The sequence below is a fragment of the Lonchura striata genome, chromosome 38 (genome assembly GCF_046129695.1).
Source record: "Lonchura striata isolate bLonStr1 chromosome 38, bLonStr1.mat, whole genome shotgun sequence".
Lineage (NCBI taxonomy): Eukaryota > Metazoa > Chordata > Aves > Passeriformes > Estrildidae > Lonchura > Lonchura striata.
This window is the reverse complement of record NC_134640.1, coordinates 2,279,400-2,301,943: the sequence shown is the minus strand read 5'-3', so window position 1 is coordinate 2,301,943 and position 22,544 is coordinate 2,279,400. Positions and strand designations below refer to the sequence as shown.

Genomic DNA, 22,544 nt, shown 5'->3' with positions numbered 1-22,544 from the left:
GACCCCAAAAACCCCAAAATCCACCCCAAAACTCCCAAAAATCCATCCCAAAATCCACCCCTGGGAGAGGAGAAGAGCAGCAGGGCCAGGGGGTCCCGCAGCCCCCCGGAATCAGGGGGCTGGAAACAGGGTCAGGGACCCCAAAAATGCAACCATGGACCCCAAAAATGGAACCAGGGACCCCAAAAATGGAACCAGGGACCCCAAAAACCCCCAAAAACCCACCCCAGAATCCCTAAAAACACCAAAAATCCAGCCCAAAATCCACCCCGGGAGAGGAGAAGAGCAGCAGGGCCAGGGGGTCCCGCAGCCCCCCCGGAATCAGGGGGCTGAAACGGGGTGAGGCACCCCAAAAATGGAACCAGGGACCCCAAAAACCCCAAAAATCCACCCCAGAATTCCCAAAAACCCCAAAAATCCAGCCCAAAATCCACCCTGGGAGAGAAGAGCAGCAGGGCCAGGGGGTCCCGCAGACCCCCCGGAATCAGGGGGCTGGAAATGGGGTGAGGGACCCCAAAAATGCACCCTGGTACCCAAAATGGAACCAGGGACCCCAAAAACCCCCAAAATCCACCCCCAAAACTCCCAAAAATCCATCCCAAAATCCACCCTGGGAGAGGAGAAGAGCAGCAGGGCCAGGGGGTCCCGCAGCCCCCCCGGAATCAGGGGGCTGGAAACGGGTCAGGGACCCCAAAAATGGAACCAGGGACCCCAAAAATGGAACCAGGGACCCCAAAAATGGAACCAGGGACCCCAAAAACCCCCAAAATCCACCCCAAAACTCCCAAAAATCCATCCCAAAATCCACCCCGGGAGAGGAGAAGAGCAGCAGGGCCGGGGGTCCCGCAGCCCCCCCGGAATCAGGGGGCTGGAAACGGGGTGAGAGACCCCAAAAATGCACCCAGGGACCCCAAAAATGGAACCAGGGACCCCAAAAATGGAACCAGGGACCCCAAAAACCCCAAAACCCACCCAGGGACCCCAAAAATCCACCCTGGGACCCCAAAAATCCCTCCCCGAGACCCCCAAAAGCCACTTTGGGACCCCCCAAAAATCCACCCCAAAAAAACCCCCCAAGACCCCAAAATCCCACCCGATCACCCCAATTTTGGTGCCCCCCCCCCCCCCACTCCAGGAATTTGGGGAATTTTGGGGTGCCCCCTCCCCAAATTTGGGGGTCCCCCTTACCTGTGGGGCAGCCCCCGGCCAGGGCCCCCACCAGCCCCAGGGAGGGGTCGAGTCCGGCGGCCTCGCAGACCCCCACGGCCCCCCCAAAAACAGCCAGGTCCGGGGTCCCGCGGGGTGAGTCTGGAACCCCAAAATATCCCATCGGCACCCCAAAATCCCATCGGACCCCAAAATCCATCCTGAGATCCCAAAAAACCCCAAAATCCACCCCAAAAAACCCCAAAACCACCAAAATCCACCCCAAAAACAGGCAGGTCCGGGGTCCCGCGGGGTGAGTCTGGAACCCCAAAATATCCCATCGGCACCCCAAAATCCCATCGGACCCCAAAATCCATCCTGACATCCCAAAAACCCCCAAAATCCACCCCAAAAAACCCCCAAAATCACCAAAATCCAACCCAAAAATCACCAAAATCCACCCCCAAAAACAGGCAGGTCCGGGGTCCCGCGGGGTGAGTCTGGAACCCCAAAATATCCCATCGGCACCCCAAAATCCCATCGGACCCCAAAATCCATCCTGAGATCCCAAAAATCCCCAAAATCCACCCAAAAAAACCCCCAAAATCCACCCCAAAAATCAGCAAAAATCACCAAAATCCATCCAAAAACAGCCAGGTCCGGGGTCCGTGGGGTGAGTCTGGAACCCCAAAATATCCCATCGGCACCCCAAAATCACATCGGACCCCAAAATCCATCCTGAGATCCCAAAAACCCCCAAAATCCACCCCAAAAAAACCCCAAAATCCACCCCAAAAAACCCCCAAAATCACCAAAATCCACCCCAAAAACAGGCAGGTCCAGGGTCCCGCGGGGTGAGTCTGGAACCCCAAAATATCCCATCGGCACCCCAAAATCCCATCGGACCCCAAAATCCATCCTGAGATCCCAAAAATCCCCCAAAATCCACCCCAAAAAACCCCAAAATCCACCCCAAAAAACCCCCAAAATCCACCCCAAAAAACCCCCAAAATCACCAAAATCCACCCCAAAAACAGGCAGGTCCGGGGTCCCGCGGGGTGAGTCTGGAACCCCAAAATATCCCATCGGCACCCCAAAATCCCATCGGACCCCAAAATCCATCCTGAGATCCCAAAAAAACCCCAAAATCCACCCCAAAAATCAGCAAAAATCACCAAAATCCACCCCAAAAATCACCAAAATCCACCCCAAAAACAGGCAGGTCCGGGGTCCCGCGGGGTGAGTCTGGAACCCCAAAATATCCCATCGGCACCCCAAAATCACATCGGCACCCCAAAATTCATCCTGAGATCCCAAAAACCCCCAAAATCCACCCCAAAAAACCCCCAAAATCCATCCCAAAAATCAGCAAAAATCACCAAAATCCACCCCAAAAACAGCCAGGTCCGGGGTCCCGCGGGGTGAGTCTGGAACCCCAAAATATCCCATCGGCACCCCAAAATCCCATCGGACCCCAAAATCCATCCTGAGATCCCAAAAACCCCCAAAATCCACCCCAAAAAACCCCCAAAATCACCAAAATCCACCCCAAAAATCACCAAAATCCCCCCCAAAAACAGGCAGGTCCGGGGTCCTGCGGGGTGAGTCTGGAACCCCAAAATATCCCATCGGCACCCCAAAATCCCATCGGACCCCAAAATCCATCCTGAGATCCCAAAAACCCCCAAAATCCACCCCAAAAAACCACCAAAATCACCAAAATCCAACCCAAAAATCACCAAAATCCACCCCCAAAAACAGGCAGGTCCGGGGTCCCGCGGGGTGAGTCTGGAACCCCAAAATATCCCATCGGCACCCCAAAATCCCATCGGACCCCAAAATCCATCCTGAGATCCCAAAAACCCCCAAAATCCACCCCAAAAACCCCCAAAATCCACCCCAAAAAACCCCAAAATCCACCCCAAAAATCAGCAAAATCCACCCCAAAAACAGGCAGGTCCGGGGTCCCGCGGGGTGAGTCTGGAACCCCAAAATATCCCATCGGCACCCCAAAATCCCATCGGACCCCAAAATCCATCCTGGGATCCCAAAAACCCCCAAAATCCACCCCAAAAAACCCCAAAACCCCCAAAATCCACCCCAAAAAAACCCCAAAATCCACCCCAAAAATCAGCAAAAATCACCAAAATCCAACCCAAAAAACCCCAAAACCCCCAAAATCCACCCCAAAAAAACCCCAAAATCCACCCCAAAAAACCCCCAAAATCACCAAAATCCAGCCCAAAAAACCCCCAAAACCCCCAAAATCCATCCCGGGACCCCCAAAAATCCACCCCGAGTCCCAAAAATCACCAAAATCCCCCCAAAACCAGCCCAAATTTGGGGGCCCTGGACCCATTTCCAGCTGCCCCCTCCCCAATTTCAGGCTCCTCCACGCCGCTTTGGGGGTCTCCTCCCCACTTTTGGGGTGCCATACCCCAATTTCGGGGTCCCCCTCCCCAATTTCGGGCTCCCCCTCCCCAATTTCAGCCTCCCCCTCCCCAAATTTCGGGGTGCGTACCCCAATTTCGGCATCCCATACCCCAATTTCAGACTCCCCCTCCCCAGTTTCAGGCTCCCCCTCCCCAATTTCGGGGTCCCCTCCCCAATTTCGTGGTTCCCCCCCCCATATTTTGGGGTCCCCCTCCCCAATTTCAGGGTCCCCCTCCCCAATTTCGGGGTGCGTACCCCAATTTCAGGCTCCCCCTCCCCAATTTCGGGGTCCCCTCCCCAATTTCAGGCTCCCCCTCCCCAATTTCGGGGTCCCCCTCCCCAATTTCGGGGTCCCCTCCCCAAATTCGGGGTCCCATACCCCAATTTTGAGGTCCTATTCCCCAATTTCAGGCTCCCCCTCCCCAATTTCGGGGTCCCATACCCCAATTTCGGGGTCCCCCTCCCCAATTTCAGCCTCCCCCTCCCCAATTTCAGGCTCCCCCTCCCCAATTTCAGGCTCCCCCTCCCCAATTTCGGCGTCCCATACCCCAATTTCGGGGTCCCCCTCCCCAATTTCGGGGTCCCCTCCCCAAATTTCAGACTCCCCCTCCCCAATTTCAGGCTCCCCCTCCCCAATTTCAGGGTCCCCTCCCCAATTTCGGGGTCCCCTCCCCAATTTCGGGCTCCCCCTCCCCAATTTCGGGGTCCCCTCCCCAATTTCAGCCTCCCCCTCCCCAATTTCGGGGTCCCCTCCCCAATTTCAGGGTCCCATACCCCAATTTCGGGCTCCCCCTCCCCAATTTCGGGGTCCCCTCCCCAATTTCAGCCTCCCCCTCCCCAATTTCGAGGTCCCACACCCCAATTTCAGGCTCCCCCTCCCCAATTTCAGGCTACCCCTCCCCAATTTCGGGGTCCCATACCCCAATTTCAGCCTCCCCCTCCCCAATTTCGGGCTCCCCCTCCCCAATTTCGGGGTCCCCTCCCCAATTTCGGGGTCCCCTCCCCAATTTCGGGGTCCCATACCCCAATTTCGGGCTCCCCCTCCCCAATTTCGGGGTCCCCTCCCCAATTTCGGGGTCCCCCTCCCCAATTTCAGGGTCCCCCTCCCCAATTTCGGGGTCCCCTCCCCAATTTCGGGGTCCCCCTCCCCAATTTCGGGGTCCCATACCCCAATTTCAGGCTCCCCATACCCAAATTTCGGGGTGCGTACCCCAATTTCAGGCTCCCCCTCCCCAATTTCAGCCTCCCCCTCCCCAATTTCGGGGTCCCCTCCCCAATTTCGGGGTCCCCTCCCCAATTTTGGGGTCCCATACCCCAATTTCAGCCTCCCCCTCCCCAATTTCAGCCTCCCCCTCCCCAATTTCGGGGTCCCCTCCCCAATTTCGGGGTCCCCTCCCCAATTTCGGGGTCCCACACCCCAATTTCAGCCTCCCCCTCCCCAATTTCGAGGTCCCCTCCCCAATTTCGGGGTCCCCTCCCCAATTTCGAGGTCCCATACCCCAATTTCGGGGTCCCCTCCCCAATTTCGGGGTCCCATACCCCAATTTCGGGGTCCCATACCCCAATTTCGGGGTCCCATACCCCAATTTCAGACTCCCCCTCCCCAATTTCGGGGTCCCCTCCCCAAATTTCGGGGTGCGTACCCCAAATCCGCGCAGGCGCCTCCGGCCCGAGCTCAGCACCCCCCGGCTCAGGTGTCGCAGCGGCCCCGGGCCCGGGGGGGACCCCCCCGGAGCCCCCAGGGACCCCCCAAAAACGCCGATCACGGCCGCCTCCGCCATCTGGGGGGGACCCCAAAAATGAGCACCCCCAAATCTGGGGGGACACCCCGAATTTCAGCTCCGAAATCCAGCCCGAACCCCAAAATTCACCCCAAAATCCATTGGGGAACACAAATCCATTGGGGACTCAAAATTCACCCCAAAAATCCATTGGGGACACCCCAAATCCAGCCCAAAATCCATTGGGAACCCCAAAATCTATCGGGGACCCCAAATCTGGGGGGACACCCCGAATTCCAGCCCCGAAATCCAGCCTGAATCCCAAAATTCACCCCAAAATCCATTGGGGAACACAAAATTCACCCCAAAATCCATTGGGGACACCCCAAATCCAGCCCAAAATCCATTGGGAACCCCAAAATCTATCGGGGACCCCAAATCTGGGGGGACACCCCGAATTCCAGCCCCGAAATCCAGCCTGAATCCCAAAATTCACCCCAAAATCCATTGGGGAACACAAAATTCACCCCAAAATCCATTGGGGACACCCCAAATCCAGCCCAAAATCCATTGGGAACCCCAAAATCTATCGGGGACCCCAAATCTGGGGGGACACCCCGAATTCCAGCCCCGAAATCCAGCCTGAACCCCAAAATTCACCCCAAAATCCATTGGGGAACACAAAATTCACCCCAAAATCCATTGGGGACCTCAAATCCATCAAGAGCCCCCAAATTCACCCCAAAATTCACCCCAAAATCCACTGGGACACCCCCAAATCCACCCGGAACCCCGAATTCCACCCCCAAAATCCACCGGGAACCCTCAAATCCATCGGGACCCCCAAATTCCACCCCCAAAATCCATCGGGAACCTCCTAAAACCATCGGGACCCCCCAAATTCCAGCCCAAAATCCATCGGGAATGCCCAATATCCATCAGGACCCCCCAAATCCATTGGGACCCCCAAATTCCACCCCAAATCCACCGGGACCCCCTAAAACCAAACCTAAATCCACCCAGGACCCCCCAAATCCATCGTGACCCCCAAATTCCACCCCAAAATATAGTCGGGACCCCCAAATTCCACCCCCAAACCCACCCGGAACCCCCCAAATCCACCGGGACCCCCTAAAACCAACCCTAAATCCACCCAGGGTTCCCCAAATCCACCGGGACCCCCAAATTCCACCCCCAAACCCACCCGGGACCCCCAAATTCCCCCCCCAAATCCACCCGGGACCCCCCAAATCCACCGGGACCCCCAAATTCCCCCCCAAACCCACCCGGGACCCCCCTAGGAAATCGAGGCCCCCCCAAATCCCATCCCTCCCCCACCCCAAAACCTTCCCCTCCCCCCCCCAAAGGATGCTCTGCCCCTCCCCCACCCCAGCCCCGGGGGGGGGATCGATCCGCCCCTCCCCCACCCCACCAGGGTCGATTTTGGGGGGGGGGAGGGGAGGGGGAGGGGGAGGGACCCCCCCAGCCCCTCCCCCCTCCCCTCCCCCCCCTCACCTTGGAGCTGCCGCCGGATCAAACCATTCCCCTCCCGGGGGGGGGAGCACCCCGAGGATTTTGGGGGGGGGGGGTCCGCGGTTTCGATGGGGAGGGGTCACCCCAATTTTGGGGGGTTTTTTTGGGGGGGCTCCGGGAGTCTGGGGGTCCCCCCGAGGCCGAGGATGCGGAGGAGGAGGAGGAGGGAGCGACCCCTCCCCCTGCCCCTCCCCCCGGCCCTCCCCCACCAGGGGAGGGGCCAGCGAGGGGAAACCCCCCCCCCCCAAAAAAAAAAAACACCAAAACCACCAGGGGACCCCCCCAAAAAATCTGGGATACGCCCCAAAATTTGTGGGAACACCCTAAAATTAACGGGGAACACGCTCATTTTAGGGAATCCCCCAAAATTTATGGGAGCACCCCAAAATTTATGGGAGTCCCCAAAAATTCATGGGAGCACTCTAAAATTAACCCCCTCCCAAAATTAATGGGGAGCCCCCCCGAATTTATGGAGGCCACCCCCAAATTTATGGGAATCCTCCCAAAATTAATGGGAGTCCCCCAAAATTAATGGGAATCCCCCAAAATTAATGGGGAGCCCCCCGAATTTATGGAGGCCGCCCCCAAATTTATGGGAATCTCCCAAAATTAATGGGAGTCCCCCAAAATTAATGGGGACGTCCCAAATTTATGGAGGCCACCCCAAATTTATGGGAATCCTCCCAAATTTATGGGAGCACCCCAAAATTTATGGGAGTCCCCCAAAATTAATGGGGATGTCCCAAATTTATGGAGACTGTCCCCAAATTTATGGGAATCCTCCCAAATTGATGGGGACACCCTAAAATTAATGGGGACACCCCAAAATTAGTGGGAACACCCTAAAATGAATGGGGATCACCCATAATTAATGGGGACCCCTCCCAAAATTAATGGGAACGCCCTGAAATTAATGGGGACCCCCTAATTAATAGGGACACCCTAAAATTAATGGGGATCACCCATAATTAATGGGGACCCCTCCCAAAATTAATGGGAACGCCCTGAAATTAATGGGGACCCCCTAAATTTATGGGAATCCCACTAATTAATAGGGACACCCTAAAATTAATGAGGAATTCCCCCAAATTTATGGAGGCCACCCAAAATTTTACGGGAGCCCCCCCCGAAAAGTGAGGGGGGCCCCAAAAGGCGCGGCCCAAATTTGGGGGGAGGGTCGGGGGGGCACTGGGGGGACATTGGGGACATTGGGGGCACTGGGGGGGCACTGGGGACATTTGGGGACATTTTGGGGGGACATTGGGGGGACATTTTGGGGGGGCATTGGGGACATTGGGGGACATTTGGGGTCACTGGGGGGCATTGGGGGACATTTTGGGGGGGATTGGGGGCACTGGGGGGACACTGGGGGGCATTGGGCACATTTTGGGGGGACATTTGGGGACACTGGGGGACATTGGGGGGACACTGGGGGGGATTTTGGGGACATTGGGGGGACATTTGGGGGGACATTGGGGGGGCATTGGGGACACTGGGGGACATTTGGGGTCACTGGGGGGACATTGGGCACATTGGGGGGACATCAGGGGGCACTGGGGGTGACACCGGGGTGTCCCCACGGGGGGTGACACCGGGGTGTCCCCAAGGTGGGTGACACTGGGGGTGACACCGGGGTGTCCCCATGGGTGGGTGACACCGGGGGTGACACCGGGGGTGACGACACCGGGGTGTCCCCACGGGGGGTGACACCGGGGGGGTGACACCGGGGTGTCCCCACGGGTGGGTGACACCGGGGGGTGACACCGGGGTGTCCCAATGGGTGGGTGACACTGGGGGTGACACTGGGGGTGACACCGGGGTGTCCCCACGGGGGCTGACACCGGGGTGTCCCCAAGGTGGGTGACACCGGGGTGTCCCCATGGTGGGTGACACTGGGGGTGACACCGGGGTGTCCCCAAGGTAGGTGGCACCGGGGTGTCCCCAAGGTGGTTGACACCGGGGGTGGCACCGGGGTGTCCCCAAGGTGGGTGACATGGGGGTGACACCGGGGGTGACACCGGGGTGTCCCAATGGGTGGGTGACACCGGGGGGTGACACCGCGGGTGACACCGGGGTGTCCCCACGGGTGGGTGTCACTGGGGGTGACACCGGGGTGTCCCCAAGGTGGGTGTCACTGGGGGTGACACCGGGGTGTCCCCAAGGTGGGTGACACCGGGGGTGACACCGGGGGTGGCACCGGGGTGTCCCAATGGGTGGGTGACACCGCGGGTGACACTGGGGGTGACACCGGGGTGTCCCCACGGGGGGTGACACCGCGGGTGACACCGGGGTGTCCCCAAGGTGGGTGACACCGCGGGTGACACCGCGGGTGACACCGGGGTGTCCCCACGGGGGGTGACACCGCGGGTGACACCGCGGGTGACACCGGGGTGTCCCCACGGGGGTCCCGCCGCGGGTGCTGCCGCCCGCCCCCCCCATCCCCCGCACCGGGGCGGTGACAGTGACACCGGTACCGGGGTTGGGAGAGGGCGGGGGGCGCGGGGGGGACCGACCCCCAAACCGGGACCCCCCGACTGGGACCCCAAATCGGGACCCCCAAATCGGGACCCCAAACTGGGACCCCAAACTGGGACCCCCAAATCGGGACCCCCAAATCGGGACCCCAAACTGGGACCCCAAACTGGGACCCCAAATCGGGACCCCAAACCGGGACCCCAAACCGGGACCCCCAAACCGGGACCCCCAAATCGGGACCCCAAACCGGGACCCCAAACTGGGACCCCAAATCGGGACCCCCCAAACCGGGACCCCAAACTGGGACCCCAAATCGGGACCCTCAAATCGGGACCCCCAACCAGGACCCCAAATCGGGACCCCAAACCGGGACCCCCAAATCAGGACCCCAAATCGGGACCCCAAATCGGGACCCCAAATCGGGACCCCCAAATCGGGACCCCAAACTGGGACCCCCAAATCGGGACCCCCAAACTGGGACCTCAAATCGGGACCCCAAATCGGGACCCCAAACCGGGACCCCCAAATCGGGACCCCAAATCGGGACCCCCAAATCGGGACCCCCCAAACTGGGACCCCCAAATCGGGACCCCAAATCGGGACCCCAAACTGGGACCCCCAAATCGGGACCCCAAATCGGGACCCCCAAATCGGGACCCCAAACTGGGACCCCCAAATCGGGACCCCAAATCGGGACCCTCAAATCGGGACCCCAAACTGGGACCCCCGACCAGGACCCCAAATCGAGACCCTGAACACCCCAAAATCCCCAAACTGGGACCCCAAACTGGGACCCCCAAACCCACCAGACACCCCCAAACTGGGACCCCAAACACCCCTAAACTGGGACCCCCAAACCCCTCAGACACCCCCAAACTGGGACCCCAAACACCCCTAAACTGGGACCCCCAAACCCCTCAGACACCCCCAAACTGGGACCCCCAAACCCCCCAGACACCCCCAAATCAGGACGCCAAATTGGGACCCCAAACACCCTTAAACACCCCAAAATCGGGACCCCAAACTGGGACCCCCAAACCCCCAAATCAGGACCCCAAACACTCCCAAAATTGGGACCCTAAACACCCCCAAACTGGGACCCCTAAACTGGGACCCCCAAACCCCCCAGACACCCCAAACTGGGACCCCCAAACCCCCCAGACACCCCCAAACTGGGACCCCAAACACTCCCAAATCGGACCTAAAATCGGGACCCCAAACACCCCCAAAATTGGGACCCCAAAAACCCTTAAACACCCCAAAATCGGGACCCCAAACACCCCCAAAATCGGGACCCCAAACACCCCAAAATCGGGACCCCAAACACCCCAAAATCGGGACCCCAAACACCCCCAAAATTGGGACCCCAAACACCCTTTTGGTGTCCCAAAATTTGGAGTTTTCTCATTTTTGAGGTCCCAGATTTTGGATTTTTTCTCATTTTTGGTGTCCCAGATTTTGGATTTTTTCTCATTTTTGGTGTCCCAAATTTTGGGCTTTTCTCATTTTTGGTGTCCCAAATTTTGGATTTTTTCTCATTTTTGGTGTCCCAAATTTTGGGCTTTTCTCATTTTTGGTGTCCCAAATTTTGGGCTTTTCTCACTTTTGGTGTCCCAAATTTTGGGCTTTTCTCATTTTTGGTGTCCCAGATTTTGGATTTTTTCTCATTTTTGGTGTCCCAAATTTTGGGGTTTTCTCATTTTTGGTGTCCCAAATTTTGGGGTTTTCCCATTTTTGGTGTCCCAAATTTTGGATTTTTTCTCATTTTTGGTGTCCCAAATTTTGGGCTTTTCTCATTTTTGGTGTCCCAAATTTTGGATTTTTTCTCATTTTTGGTGTCCCAAATTTTGGGCTTTTCTCACTTTTGGTGTCCCAAATTTTGGGCTTTTCTCATTTTTGAGGTTCCAAATTTTGGGGTTTTCTCATTTTTGGTGTCCCAGATTTTGGATTTTTTCTCATTTTTGGTGTCCCAAATTTTGGGGTTTTCTCATTTTTGGTGTCCCAGATTTTGGATTTTTTCTCATTTTTGGTGTCCCAAATTTTGGGCTTTTCTCATTTTTGGTGTCCCAAATTTTGGGCTTTTCTCACTTTTGGTGTCCCAAATTTTGGGCTTTTCTCATTTTTGGTGTCCCAGATTTTGGATTTTTTCTCATTTTTGGTGTCCCAGATTTTGGATTTTTTCTCATTTTTGGTGTCCCAAATTTTGGGGTTTTCTCATTTTTGGTGTCCCAAATTTTGGGGTTTTCCCATTTTTGGTGTCCCAAATTTTGGATTTTTTCTCATTTTTGGTGTCCCAAATTTTGGGGTTTTCTCATTTTTGGTGTCCCAAATTTTGGGGTTTTCCCATTTTTGGTGTCCCAAATTTTGGATTTTTTCTCATTTTTGGTGTCCCAAATTTTGGGGTTTTCTCATTTTTGGTGTCCCAAATTTTGGGGTTTTCCCATTTTTGGTGTCCCAAATTTTGGATTTTTTCTCATTTTTGGTGTCCCAGATTTTGGATTTTTTATCATTTTTGCGGTTCCCTATTTTTGGGGTTTTCTCGTTTTTGCGGTTCCAAATTTTGGGGTTTTCTCACTTTTGAGGTTCCAAATTTTGGGGTTTTCTCATTTTTGAGGTTCCAAATTTTGGGGTTTTCTCATTTTTGGTGTCCCAAATTTTGGGGTTTTCCCATTTTTGGTGTCCCAAATTTTGGATTTTTTCTCATTTTTGGTGTCCCAAATTTTGGGCTTTTCTCATTTTTGAGGTTCCAAATTTTGGGGTTTTCTCATTTTTGGTGTCCCAGATTTTGGATTTTTTCTCATTTTTGGTGTCCCAAATTTTGGGCTTTTCTCATTTTTGGTGTCCCAGATTTTGGATTTTTTCTCATTTTTGGTGTCCCAAATTTGGAGTTTTCTCATTTTTGAGGTCCCAGATTTTGGATTTTTTCTCATTTTTGGTGTCCCAGATTTTGGATTTTTTCTCATTTTTGGTGTCCCAAATTTTGGATTTTTTCTCATTTTTGGTGTCCCAAATTTTGGGCTTTTCTCACTTTTGGTGTCCCAAATTTTGGGCTTTTCTCATTTTTGGTGTCCCAGATTTTGGATTTTTTCTCATTTTTGGTGTCCCAAATTTTGGGCTTTTCTCATTTTTGGTGTCCCAAATTTTGGATTTTTTCTCATTTTTGGTGTCCCAAATTTTGGGCTTTTCTCACTTTTGGTGTCCCAAATTTTGGGCTTTTCTCATTTTTGAGGTTCCAAATTTTGGGGTTTTCTCATTTTTGGTGTCCCAGATTTTGGATTTTTTCTCATTTTTGGTGTCCCAAATTTTGGGGTTTTCTCATTTTTGAGGTTCCAAATTTTGGGGTTTTCTCATTTTTGGTGTCCCAGATTTTGGATTTTTTCTCATTTTTGGTGTCCCAAATTTTGGGCTTTTCTCATTTTTGCGGTTCCAAATTTTGGGGTTTTCTCATTTTTGGTGTCCCAAATTTTGGGCTTTTCTCACTTTTGGTGTCCCAGATTTTGGATTTTTTCTCATTTTTGGTGTCCCAAATTTTGGGCTTTTCTCACTTTTGGTGTCCCAAATTTTGGGCTTTTCTCACTTTTGGTGTCCCAGATTTTGGATTTTTTCTCATTTTTGGTGTCCCAAATTTTGGGGTTTTCCCATTTTTGGTGTCCCAAATTTTGGGGTTTCCTCATTTTTGGTGTCCCAAATTTTGGATTTTTTCTCATTTTTGGTGTCCCAAATTTTGGGGTTTTCTCACTTTTGAGGTCCCAAATTTTGGGGTTTTCTCATTTTTGGTGTCCCAGATTTTGGATTTTTTCTCATTTTTGGTGTCCCAAATTTTGAGTTTTTCTCGTTTTTGTGGTTCCAAATTTTGGGGTTTTCCCATTTTTGGTGTCCCAAATTTTGGGGTTTTCCCATTCTTGGTGTCCCAAATTTTGGGGTTTTCCCATTTTTGGTGTCCCAAATTTTGGGGTTTCCTCATTTTTAAGGTTCCCTATTTTGGGGTTTTCTCATTTTTGGTGTCCCAGATTTTGGATTTTTTATCATTTTTAAGGTTCCCTATTTTTGGGTTTTTCTCATTTTTGTGTCCCAAATTTTGGGTTTTTCTCGTTTTTGCGGTTCCAAATTTTGGGGTTTTCCCATTTTTGGTGTCCCAAATTTTGGGGTTTTCCCATTTTTGGTGTCCCAAATTTTGGGGTTTTTTCATTTTCGGGGTCCCCTCTCACCTGGTCCCATAAATGCTGTTTTTTTTCCCCCCAACCCCGGCAGTTTTTAAGGTCTCACCCCTCCCCCCCCATTTCCTGCACCCCAAAAACAACAGGAAGGGTGGGGGGGAGGGGCCAGGTTCCCACGGGACCCCCCCACCCACCTGGGGGGGGGAAGGGCATCCGGTTCTCACGGGCCCAGTATAAACCAGTATAAACCAGTATAACTAAATACAGCCTGGTATAACCTGGATTAAATCAGTATAACCCAGTCTAAACCAGTATAACCCAGTACAAACCAGTATAGCACAGTAGAACCCCAAATATAACCCCAAATAACCCAGTATAAACCAGTATAAACCAGTATAACTAAATACAACCTAGTATAGCCCAGTCTAAACCAGTATAACCCAGTACAAACCAGTATAGCGCAGTACAACCCCAAATAACCCAGTATAAACCAGTATAAACCAGTATAACTAAATACAACCTGGTATAACCTGGAATAAAACAGTATACCCCAGTCTAAACCAGTATAACCCAGTACAAACCAGTATAGCCCAGTAGAACCCCAAATATAACCCCAAATAACCCAGTACAAACCAGTATAAACCAGTATAACTAAATACAACCTGGTATAACCTGGATTAAACCAGTATAGCCCAGTCTAAACCAGTATAACCCAGTCTAAACCAGTATAGCGCAGTACAACCCCAAATATAACCCCAAATAACCCAGTATAAACCAGTATAAACCAGTATAACTAAATACAACCTGGTATAACCTGGATTAAACCAGTATAGCCCAGTCTAAACCAGTATAACCCAGTATAAACCAGTATAGCGCAGTACAACCCCAAATATAACCCCAAATAACCCAGTATAAACCAGTATAAACCAGTATAAACCAGTATAAACCAGTATAACTAAATACAACCTGGTATAACCTGGGTTAAATCAGTATAACGCAGTCTAAACCAGTATAACCCAGTACAAACCAGTATAGCCCAGTAGAACCCCAAATATAACCCCAAATTACCCCAGTATAAACCAGTATAAACCAGTATAACTAAATACAACCTGGTATAACCTGGAATAAAACAGTATAGCCCAGTCTAAACCAGTATAACCCAGTACAAACCAGTATAGCGCAGTACAACCCCAAATATAACGCCAAATTACTCCAGTACAAACCAGTATAAACCAGTATAACTAAATACAACCTGGTATAACCTGGATTAAATCAGTATAACCCAGGCTAGACCAGTATAACCCCAAACATAACCCAAAATAACCCAGTAGAAACCAGTATACCCCAGTACAAACCAGTATAGCCGAGTACAAACCAGTACAACCCAGTACAACCCCAAATTGCCCAGTACAAACCAGTACAAACCAGTATAACCCCAAATCGCCCAGTACAAACCAGTATAACCCCAAATAGAACCCCAAATAGCCCAGTACAACCCAATATAACCCGAAATAACCCAGTACAAACCACTACAGCCCAGTACAAACCAGTACAACCCAGTACAACCCAGTACAACCCCAAATCGCCCAGTACAAACCAGTACAAACCAGTATAACCCCAAATATAACCCCAAATAACCCAGTACAACCCAATATAACCCGAAATAACCCAGTACAAACCACTACAGCCCAGTACAAACCAGTACAACCCAGTACAACCCAGTACAACCCCAAATCGCCCAGTACAAACCAGTACAAACCAGTATAACCCCAAATATAACCCCAAATAGCCCAGTACAACCCAATATAACCCGAAATAACCCAGTACAAACCAGTACAAACCAGTACAACCCCAAATCGCCCAGTACAAACCAGTATAACCCCAAATTGCCCAGTACAAACCAGTACAACCCAATATAACCCGAAATAACCCAGTACAAACCAGTATAGCCCAGTACAAACCAGTACAAACCAGTACAACCCAGTACAACCCCAAATCGCCCAGTACAAACCAGTACAAACCAGTACAACCCCAAATCGCCCAGTACAAACCAGTATAACCCCAAATAGAACCCCAAATAGCCCAGTACAACCCAATATAACCCGAAATAACCCAGTACAAACCAGTACAACCCAATACAACCCCAAACCGCCCAGTACAAACCAGTAAAACCCAGCGCAGCTCCCAGTACCACCCGATTGTCGTGGGAAAAGCTCACAATCCCCCCATAAACTCCCTGGGAATTGCCCAAATTCCCCCAAAAAACCTCTCAGGTAAAAACTCACCTGCAAGGGCTGCTCCAGGTGGGACCCCTCACGTTTTCCTGCTCTTTTCTCCCCTCACATTTATTTCCCTTCTTCCCCTCACATTTCCCAATCTTTTTTCCCTCACATTTCCTCTCTTTTTTCCTTTAGACTTCCCATTATTTTCCCCCCTCACATTTCCCGCCCTTTTCCCCCCCTCACATTTTCCATATTTTTCCCCTCACATTTCCCACCCTTTTCCCCTCACCTTTCTCACTCTTTTCCCTCATTTTTCCTGCTTTTTCCCCCTCACGTTTCCCATTTTTTCCCCTCACGTTTCCCATCTTTTTCCCCTTCACGTTTCCCGCCCATTTCCCCTCACCTTTCTCACTCTTTCCCCTCATTTTTCCTGCTTTTTCCCCTCACGTTTCCCATTTTTTTCCCCTTCACATTTCCCACCCATTTCCCCTCATTTCCTGCCCATTTCCCCTCACCTTTCTCACTCTTTTCCCCTCACATTTCCCATTTTTTCCCCTCATATTTCCCACCCTTTTCTCCCCTCACGTTTCCCACCTTTTTCCCCCTCACATTTCCCATCCTTTTTACCTCACCTTTCTCACTCTTTCCCCTCATTTTTCCTGCTTTTTTCCCCTCACATTTCCCTTTTTTTTCCCCTCACATTCCCACTCATTTCCCCCCTCACATTTCCAACCCATTTCCCCTAATTTCCCACCCGTTTCCCCTCACCTTTCTCACCCTTTTCCCTCATTTTTCCTGCTTTTTCCCCCTCACATTTCCCATATTTTTCCCCTCACGTTTCCCACCCATTTCCCCTCACCTTTCTCACCCTTTCCCCTCATTTTTCCTGCTTTCTTTCCCCTCACATTTCCCACCCTTTCCCCCTCACATTTCCCACCCATTTTTCCTCTTTTCCATATTTTTCCCCTCACATTTCCCACCCTTTTTACCTCACCTTTTTCACCATTTTCCCTCATTTTTCCTGCTTTTTTTCCCCTCACATTTCCCATTTTCCCCCTCACATTTCCAACCCATTTCCCCTCATTTCCCGCCCTTTTTACCTCATATTTTTCACCCTTTTCCTTCATTTTCCCCGCCTTTTCCCCCCTCACATTTCCCATATTTTTCCCCTCACATTCCCACTCATTTTCCCCCTCACATTTCCAACCCATTTCCCCTCATTTCCCTCCCTTTTTACCTCACCTTTTTCACTCTTTTCCCTCATTTTTCCTGCTTTTTTTCCCCCTCACATTTCCCACCCTTTCCCCCCATCACATTTCCCATTTTTCCCCCTCACATTTCCCACCCATTCCCCTCATTTCCCTCCCTTTTCCCCTCACCTTTCTCACCCTTTCCCCTCATTTTCCCCGCCTTTTCCCCCTCACATTTCCCATATTTTTCCCCCTCACATTTCCCACCCATTCCCCTCATTTCCCTCCCTTTTCCCCTCACCTTTCTCACCCTTTCCCCTCATTTTCCCTGCCTTTCCCCCCTCACATTTCCCATATTTTTTCCCCCCCCTCACATTTCCCGCCCTTTTCCCCATCACATTTCCCATATTTTTCCCCCTCACATTTCCCACCCATTTCCCCTCATTTCCCTCCCTTTTCCCCTCACCTTTCTCACCCTTTCCCCTCATTTCCCCCGCCTTTCCCCCCTCACATTTCCCATATTTTTTCCCCCCCTCACATTTCCCGCCCTTTTCCCCCCTCCCCTTTTTCCCGCAAACCCCGCGCGGAGCCGAAAGGACCCGAACGCCGCTCCCGGCCGACGGCGGAGATTGCCGAAGCGAGCCGGAAAATCCCGAAAGAACCCGGAAACCCGCGGAGGAATGCCGCGCTTGGCGAACAGCGCCGGAGATTGCCGAAGGGGGGCGGAGATTGCCGAAGAGGGGGCGGAGACTGCCGGAAGTGGGCGGAGATTGCCGAAGAGGGGGCGGAGACTGCCGGAAGTGGGCGGAGACTGCCGAAGAGGGAGCGGAGACTGCCGAAGAGGGGGCGGAGACTGCCGGAAGTGGGCGTGGCTTAGCGAGCCGCCGGAGCTCCCGTCGCTCTTTCCGTTTCCGGCGGCCGCAAGGAGCGGAGGTGCGGCGTGGGGCTCCGGTTTGGGGCGGCCCGCGGGGGCTCGGGGGTGCCCGGGGAGGGCTCGCTAACCCCGGGGAGGCTCTCTGAGGGTGCGGGGGAGCGGGCTGTGAGGCGCGGCGGCGGTGCTGAGGAGGCTCCCCTGGGCTGTCCCCCGCAGGCGCCATGTCGGCCCATTTGCAGTGGATGGTGGTGAGGAACTGCTCCAGTTTCCTGCTGAAGAGGAACAACCAGACCTACAGCACCGTCAGTGCGGGGAGGGGAGCGGGGTTAGGGTCCCTCAAAGCCCAAAAATCGCAAAAAACAAAAAGATTTAAGCACCCGATATATCCCCATTAACACACAAAGGGGGTCCCCCAAACCCTCGGGATTCCACCCCTGTCTCTCTCCCCAGCCTCCTGAGAACCTCCCTGATTTTTGGGGTGCCCTGCGAATTGTCGGGGACACCCCCAGACACTCTCCCAAATCCCCTTTGTAACCTCTCAAATTCCCCTTGGATCCCCCCAAATCCCCTTTGATCCACCCCATAATATTTGAAACCCTCCCAAATCCCCTTTGAACCCCCTCAAATCCCCATTAAACCCCCCCAAATCCCCTTTAAACCCCCCCAAATCCCCATTAAACCCCCCAAATCCCCATTAAACCCCCCCCAAATTCCCTTTGATCCCCCCACCAAATATTTGAAAACCCCCAAATCCCCTCTGAACCCCTCAAATTCTCCTTGGATCCCCCCCAAATCCCCTTTGGATCTCCCCAGATCCCCTTTTGAACACCCCCAAATCAACATTGAACCCCCCCTAAATATTTTAACACCCCCAAATCCCTTTCGTACCCCCTTGGGTCCCCTTTGAACCCCCCAAATCCCCCTTGGATCCCCTCAAATCCCCTTTAAACCCCCCCCCAAATCCTCTCTGAATTCCTCAAATCCCCCTTGAATCCCCCCAAATCCCCTTTAAACACCCCAAATCCCATTTGAACCCCCCTAAACCCCCTTTGATCCCCCCAAATTCCCATTGAATCCCCCCAAAGCCCCTTTGAACCCCCTCAAGTCCTCTTTAAACTCCCCCAAATCTCATTTTAACCCCCCAAATCTCCTTTGAACCCCTCAAAACCCCCTTTAACCCCCCTAAATCCCTACAAAACCCCTGAACAACCCCCCTCAAAATCTCATGACCCCTTCCAAAACCCTTTTCCCCTCTCCAGACCCCCCCCAAAATTTCCAAGCCACCCCAAAACCCTCTCACAAAACCCCCCCAGGAGCCCAACAACCTCAAGGCTCGCAACTCTTTCCGCTACAATGGATTGATCCATCGCAAAACCGTGGGCGTGGAGCCGGCACCGGACGGGAAAGGGATCGTGGTGGTCCTCAAGAAACGTGCAGGTGGGTGAATCCCACCCAATCCCCTCTGAAACCCCCCCAAACCCCCTCTGAACCCCCCTAAATCTCCTTTTGAACCCCCCCAAACCCCGTTTAAACCCCCCAAATTTCCTCCAAACTTCTTAAATCCCCTCTGAACCGCTCAAATCCCCTTTGGAACCCCCCCAAATCCTCTTTAAAGTCCGTTAAATCCCCTTTTGAACCCCTTTAAACACCCCTAAATCTCCTCCGACCTTCTTAAATCCCTTCTGAACCTCTCAAATCCTGTCTGAACCCACCAAATCCCCCTTAAAGCCCCCTAAATCCCCTTTGAACCCCTCAAATCCCCTTTGAACCCCCCTAAATCCTCTTTGAACCCCTCAAATCGCCTTTCAAACCCCTCAAATTCCCTTTTGAACCCCCCCAAATCCCCTCTGAACTCCTCAAATACCCTCTAAAACTCTCAAATCGCCCATGGATTCCCCCCAAATCCCCTTTAAATTCCCCAAATCCCCTTTAAACCCCTGAAATCCCCTTTTGAACCCCCCCAAATCCCCTTTGAACCCCTCAAATCCCCTTTAAATTCCACCAAATCCCCTTTTAACCCCTCAAATCCCCTTTTGAACCCCCCAAATCCCCTTTGAACCCCTCAAATCCCCTTAAAATTCCCCCAAATCCCCTTTTAACCCCCCAAATCTCCTTTAAATCCCCCCAAATCCCCTTTTAACCCCTCAAATCCCCTTTTGAACCCTCCCAAATCCCCTTTGAATCACCCAAATCTCCTTTAAACCCCTCAAATCCCCTTTTAACCCCCCAAATCCCCTTTGAACCCCCCAAATCCCCTTCTGCCAACTCCTTGAATTCCCCCAAATCACCTTTAAACCCCCCGAATCTTCTTAGAACCCCCCCCAAACCCCCTTTGAACCCCCCAAATCCCCACAACCCGCCTCACTACCCTTTAGCGGAACCCCAAATCTCCTCGGAGCCCCCCCAAAAATCCACTTTTTGTCCCCCCCAGGGCAGCGCAAGCCGGCCTCGTCGTACGTGCGCGTGCGGATCCGCCGCGACGCCCGCGGGTCCCTGCGCAGCCTCCGGCACCTGATCAGCAAGAACAGATACAGGAGGGACCTGCGCATGGTGAGGGGCTCCCAAAATTCGGGGAGAGGGTCCCCAAAATCCGGGGAGGGTCCGCAAAGCTGTGGAGAACCCCAAAAACGCGGCCAGGCTGCGGAATTCGGGCTGGGAAAGCAATTGGGGGGTGGAAAGCCTTATAGGAGGAGGATGCAAAAATTTGGGGGTTACCCCAAAATTTGTGGGTGTGTAATAGAGAGGACACAGAGCTTGACAAGCTGACAGTCCCCAAAATTGGAGTGGGTTCTAAACACCCAAAAATACTGAGGGAATTTAAAATCATCTTGGAGAAGCTTAAAACTCCTGGAGGGAGTTATAGGTCCCCAAAACTGGTTGGGTGGTCCCCAAAAATACACTGGGACTTCAGAGGGATAATTTAGGGTGTGCCCCCCACCATCCCCAGATTTATTTTTTATTTTTGGGGTGTTAAACTGTTAATTTTATCCCCTCCAGGCTGCCCTGCGCCGGGCCAGCGCCATTTTGCGCAGCCAGAAGCCCGTGGTGGTGAGGAAGAAGAGGGTGAGGGCGGCCAAGGCCCCCTGAGCTCCATCAGAAATAAAATGTCTGAGCAGCTTCCAGAGTCTGTGCTTGATTTTGGGGAGGGCGCCGTTGTATCCGTATTTTCACCTTTTCTTACCTGTTTCTCCCCATTTTCCCCTCACCTTTCCCACCCTTTTCCCCTCACATTTTCTGGTACTTTTCCCCCTTTCCACCATCCTTTCCCCCCACATTTTCCAGTCTTTTCCCCCTCACATTTCCCTTTTTCCCCTCAGATTTCCCGCTCTTTTCTCCCCTCACATTTCCCTTTTCTCCCTCATATTTCCCACTCTTTCCCCCCCTCACATTTCCCGCTCTTTTTTCCCCTCACGTTTCCCGCCCTTTTTTCCCCTCACATTTCCCCCATATTTCTCCTTTTATTCCACTCGTTTTCTCCCCTCACATTTCCCTTTTTTCCCCTCACATTTCCCACCTTTTTTCCCCTCACATTTCCTCCATTTTCCAGTTATAATTCCCCCATTTCCCCCCTCACATTTCCCGCCCTTTTCCCCCCTCACATTTCCCCCATTTTCCCCTCATATTTTCCCCATTTCCCCTCATATTTTCCCCATTTTCCCCTCATATTTTCCCCATTTCCCCCTCACATTTCCCCCATTTTCCCCTCATATTTTCCCCATTTTCCCCTCACATTTCCCCCTTCCATTCCCCATTCCCCCTCCCTCTCCACCACCCCCAACCCAACCTGTTGCATCACCACCCACTCAGGTAAATTTTTTATTATCATCATCACTATAATTCTCACCCCATACAATTAAGTTTGTTTTTTTTTTCCGGGGGTCTCACCCGTGCCCCATTTCCCTCTCACATTTCCCGCCTTTCCCCCCCCTCACAATTCCCCCATTTTCCCCCTCACAATTCCCCCATTTTCCCCTCACAATTCCCCCATTTCCCCCTCATAATTCCCCCATTTTCCCCCTCACAATTCCCCCATTTCCCCCCTCACAAGTCCCCCATTTTCCCCCTCATATTTTCCCCCATTTTCCCCCTCACAATTCCCCTATTTTCCCCCTCATAATTCCCCCATTTCCCCCTCACATTTCCCCCATTTTCCCCCTCATAATTCCCCCATTTCCCCCCTCATATTTTCCCCCATTTTCCCCTCACATTTCCCCATTTTTTCCCTCATAATTCCCCCATTTCCCCTCATAATTCCCCCATTTTCCCCTCACATTTCCCCTATTTTCCCCCTCATAATTCCCCCATTTTCCCCCTCATAATTCCCCCATTTTCCCCTCATAATTCCCCCATTTCCCCCTCACATTTCCCCCATTTTCCCCTCATAATTCCCCCATTTCCCCCTCATAATTCCCCCATTCCCCCTCATAATTCCCCCATTTTCCCCCTCATAATTCCCCCATTTCCCCCTCATAATTCCATTTTTCCCCTCACAATTCCCCCATTTCCCCCCTCATATTTTCCCCCATTTTCCCCTCATAATTCCCCATTTTCCCCCTCACAATTCCCCCATTTCCCCGCTCACAATTCCCCCATTTTCCCCTCACATTTCCCCCATTTCCCCCCTCATATTTTCCCACATTTTCCCCTCACAATTCCCCCATTTCCCCCTCATAATTCCCCCATTTTCCCCCTCATAATTCCCCCATTTTCCCCCTCATAATTCCCCCATTTTCCCCCTCATAATTCCCCCATTTCCCCCCTCATAATTCCCCCATTTCCCCCTCATAATTCCC

The 22,544-nt window shown here is 52.3% G+C and overlaps 1 protein-coding gene across 1 annotated transcript; it reads left to right on the top strand.

Moving 5' to 3' along the window:
* The first annotated feature begins 17,693 nt into the window (after positions 1-17,693).
* On the top strand, positions 17,694-20,868 carry RPL28 (ribosomal protein L28). Its single transcript, XM_021552366.3, has 5 exons — positions 17,694-17,810; positions 17,968-18,053; positions 19,065-19,188; positions 20,183-20,301; positions 20,749-20,868. Exons 2-5 carry the CDS (start codon positions 17,973-17,975, stop codon positions 20,836-20,838), a joined length of 414 nt encoding a protein of 137 aa, XP_021408041.1. The 5' UTR covers positions 17,694-17,810; positions 17,968-17,972; the 3' UTR covers positions 20,839-20,868.
* Positions 20,869-22,544: the final 1,676 nt, after the last annotated feature.

Coding starts and splice junctions, on each gene's coding strand:
- RPL28 (XM_021552366.3), top strand. CDS start 17,973: ATGTCGGCCCATTTGCAGTGGATGGTGGTGAGGAACTGCTCCAGTTTC. Junction 19,189..20,182: donor GGTCCTCAAGAAACGTGCAG/GTGGGTGAATCC, acceptor TGTCCCCCCCAG/GGCAGCGCAAGCCGGCCTCG. Junction 20,302..20,748: donor ACAGGAGGGACCTGCGCATG/GTGAGGGGCTCC, acceptor TATCCCCTCCAG/GCTGCCCTGCGCCGGGCCAG.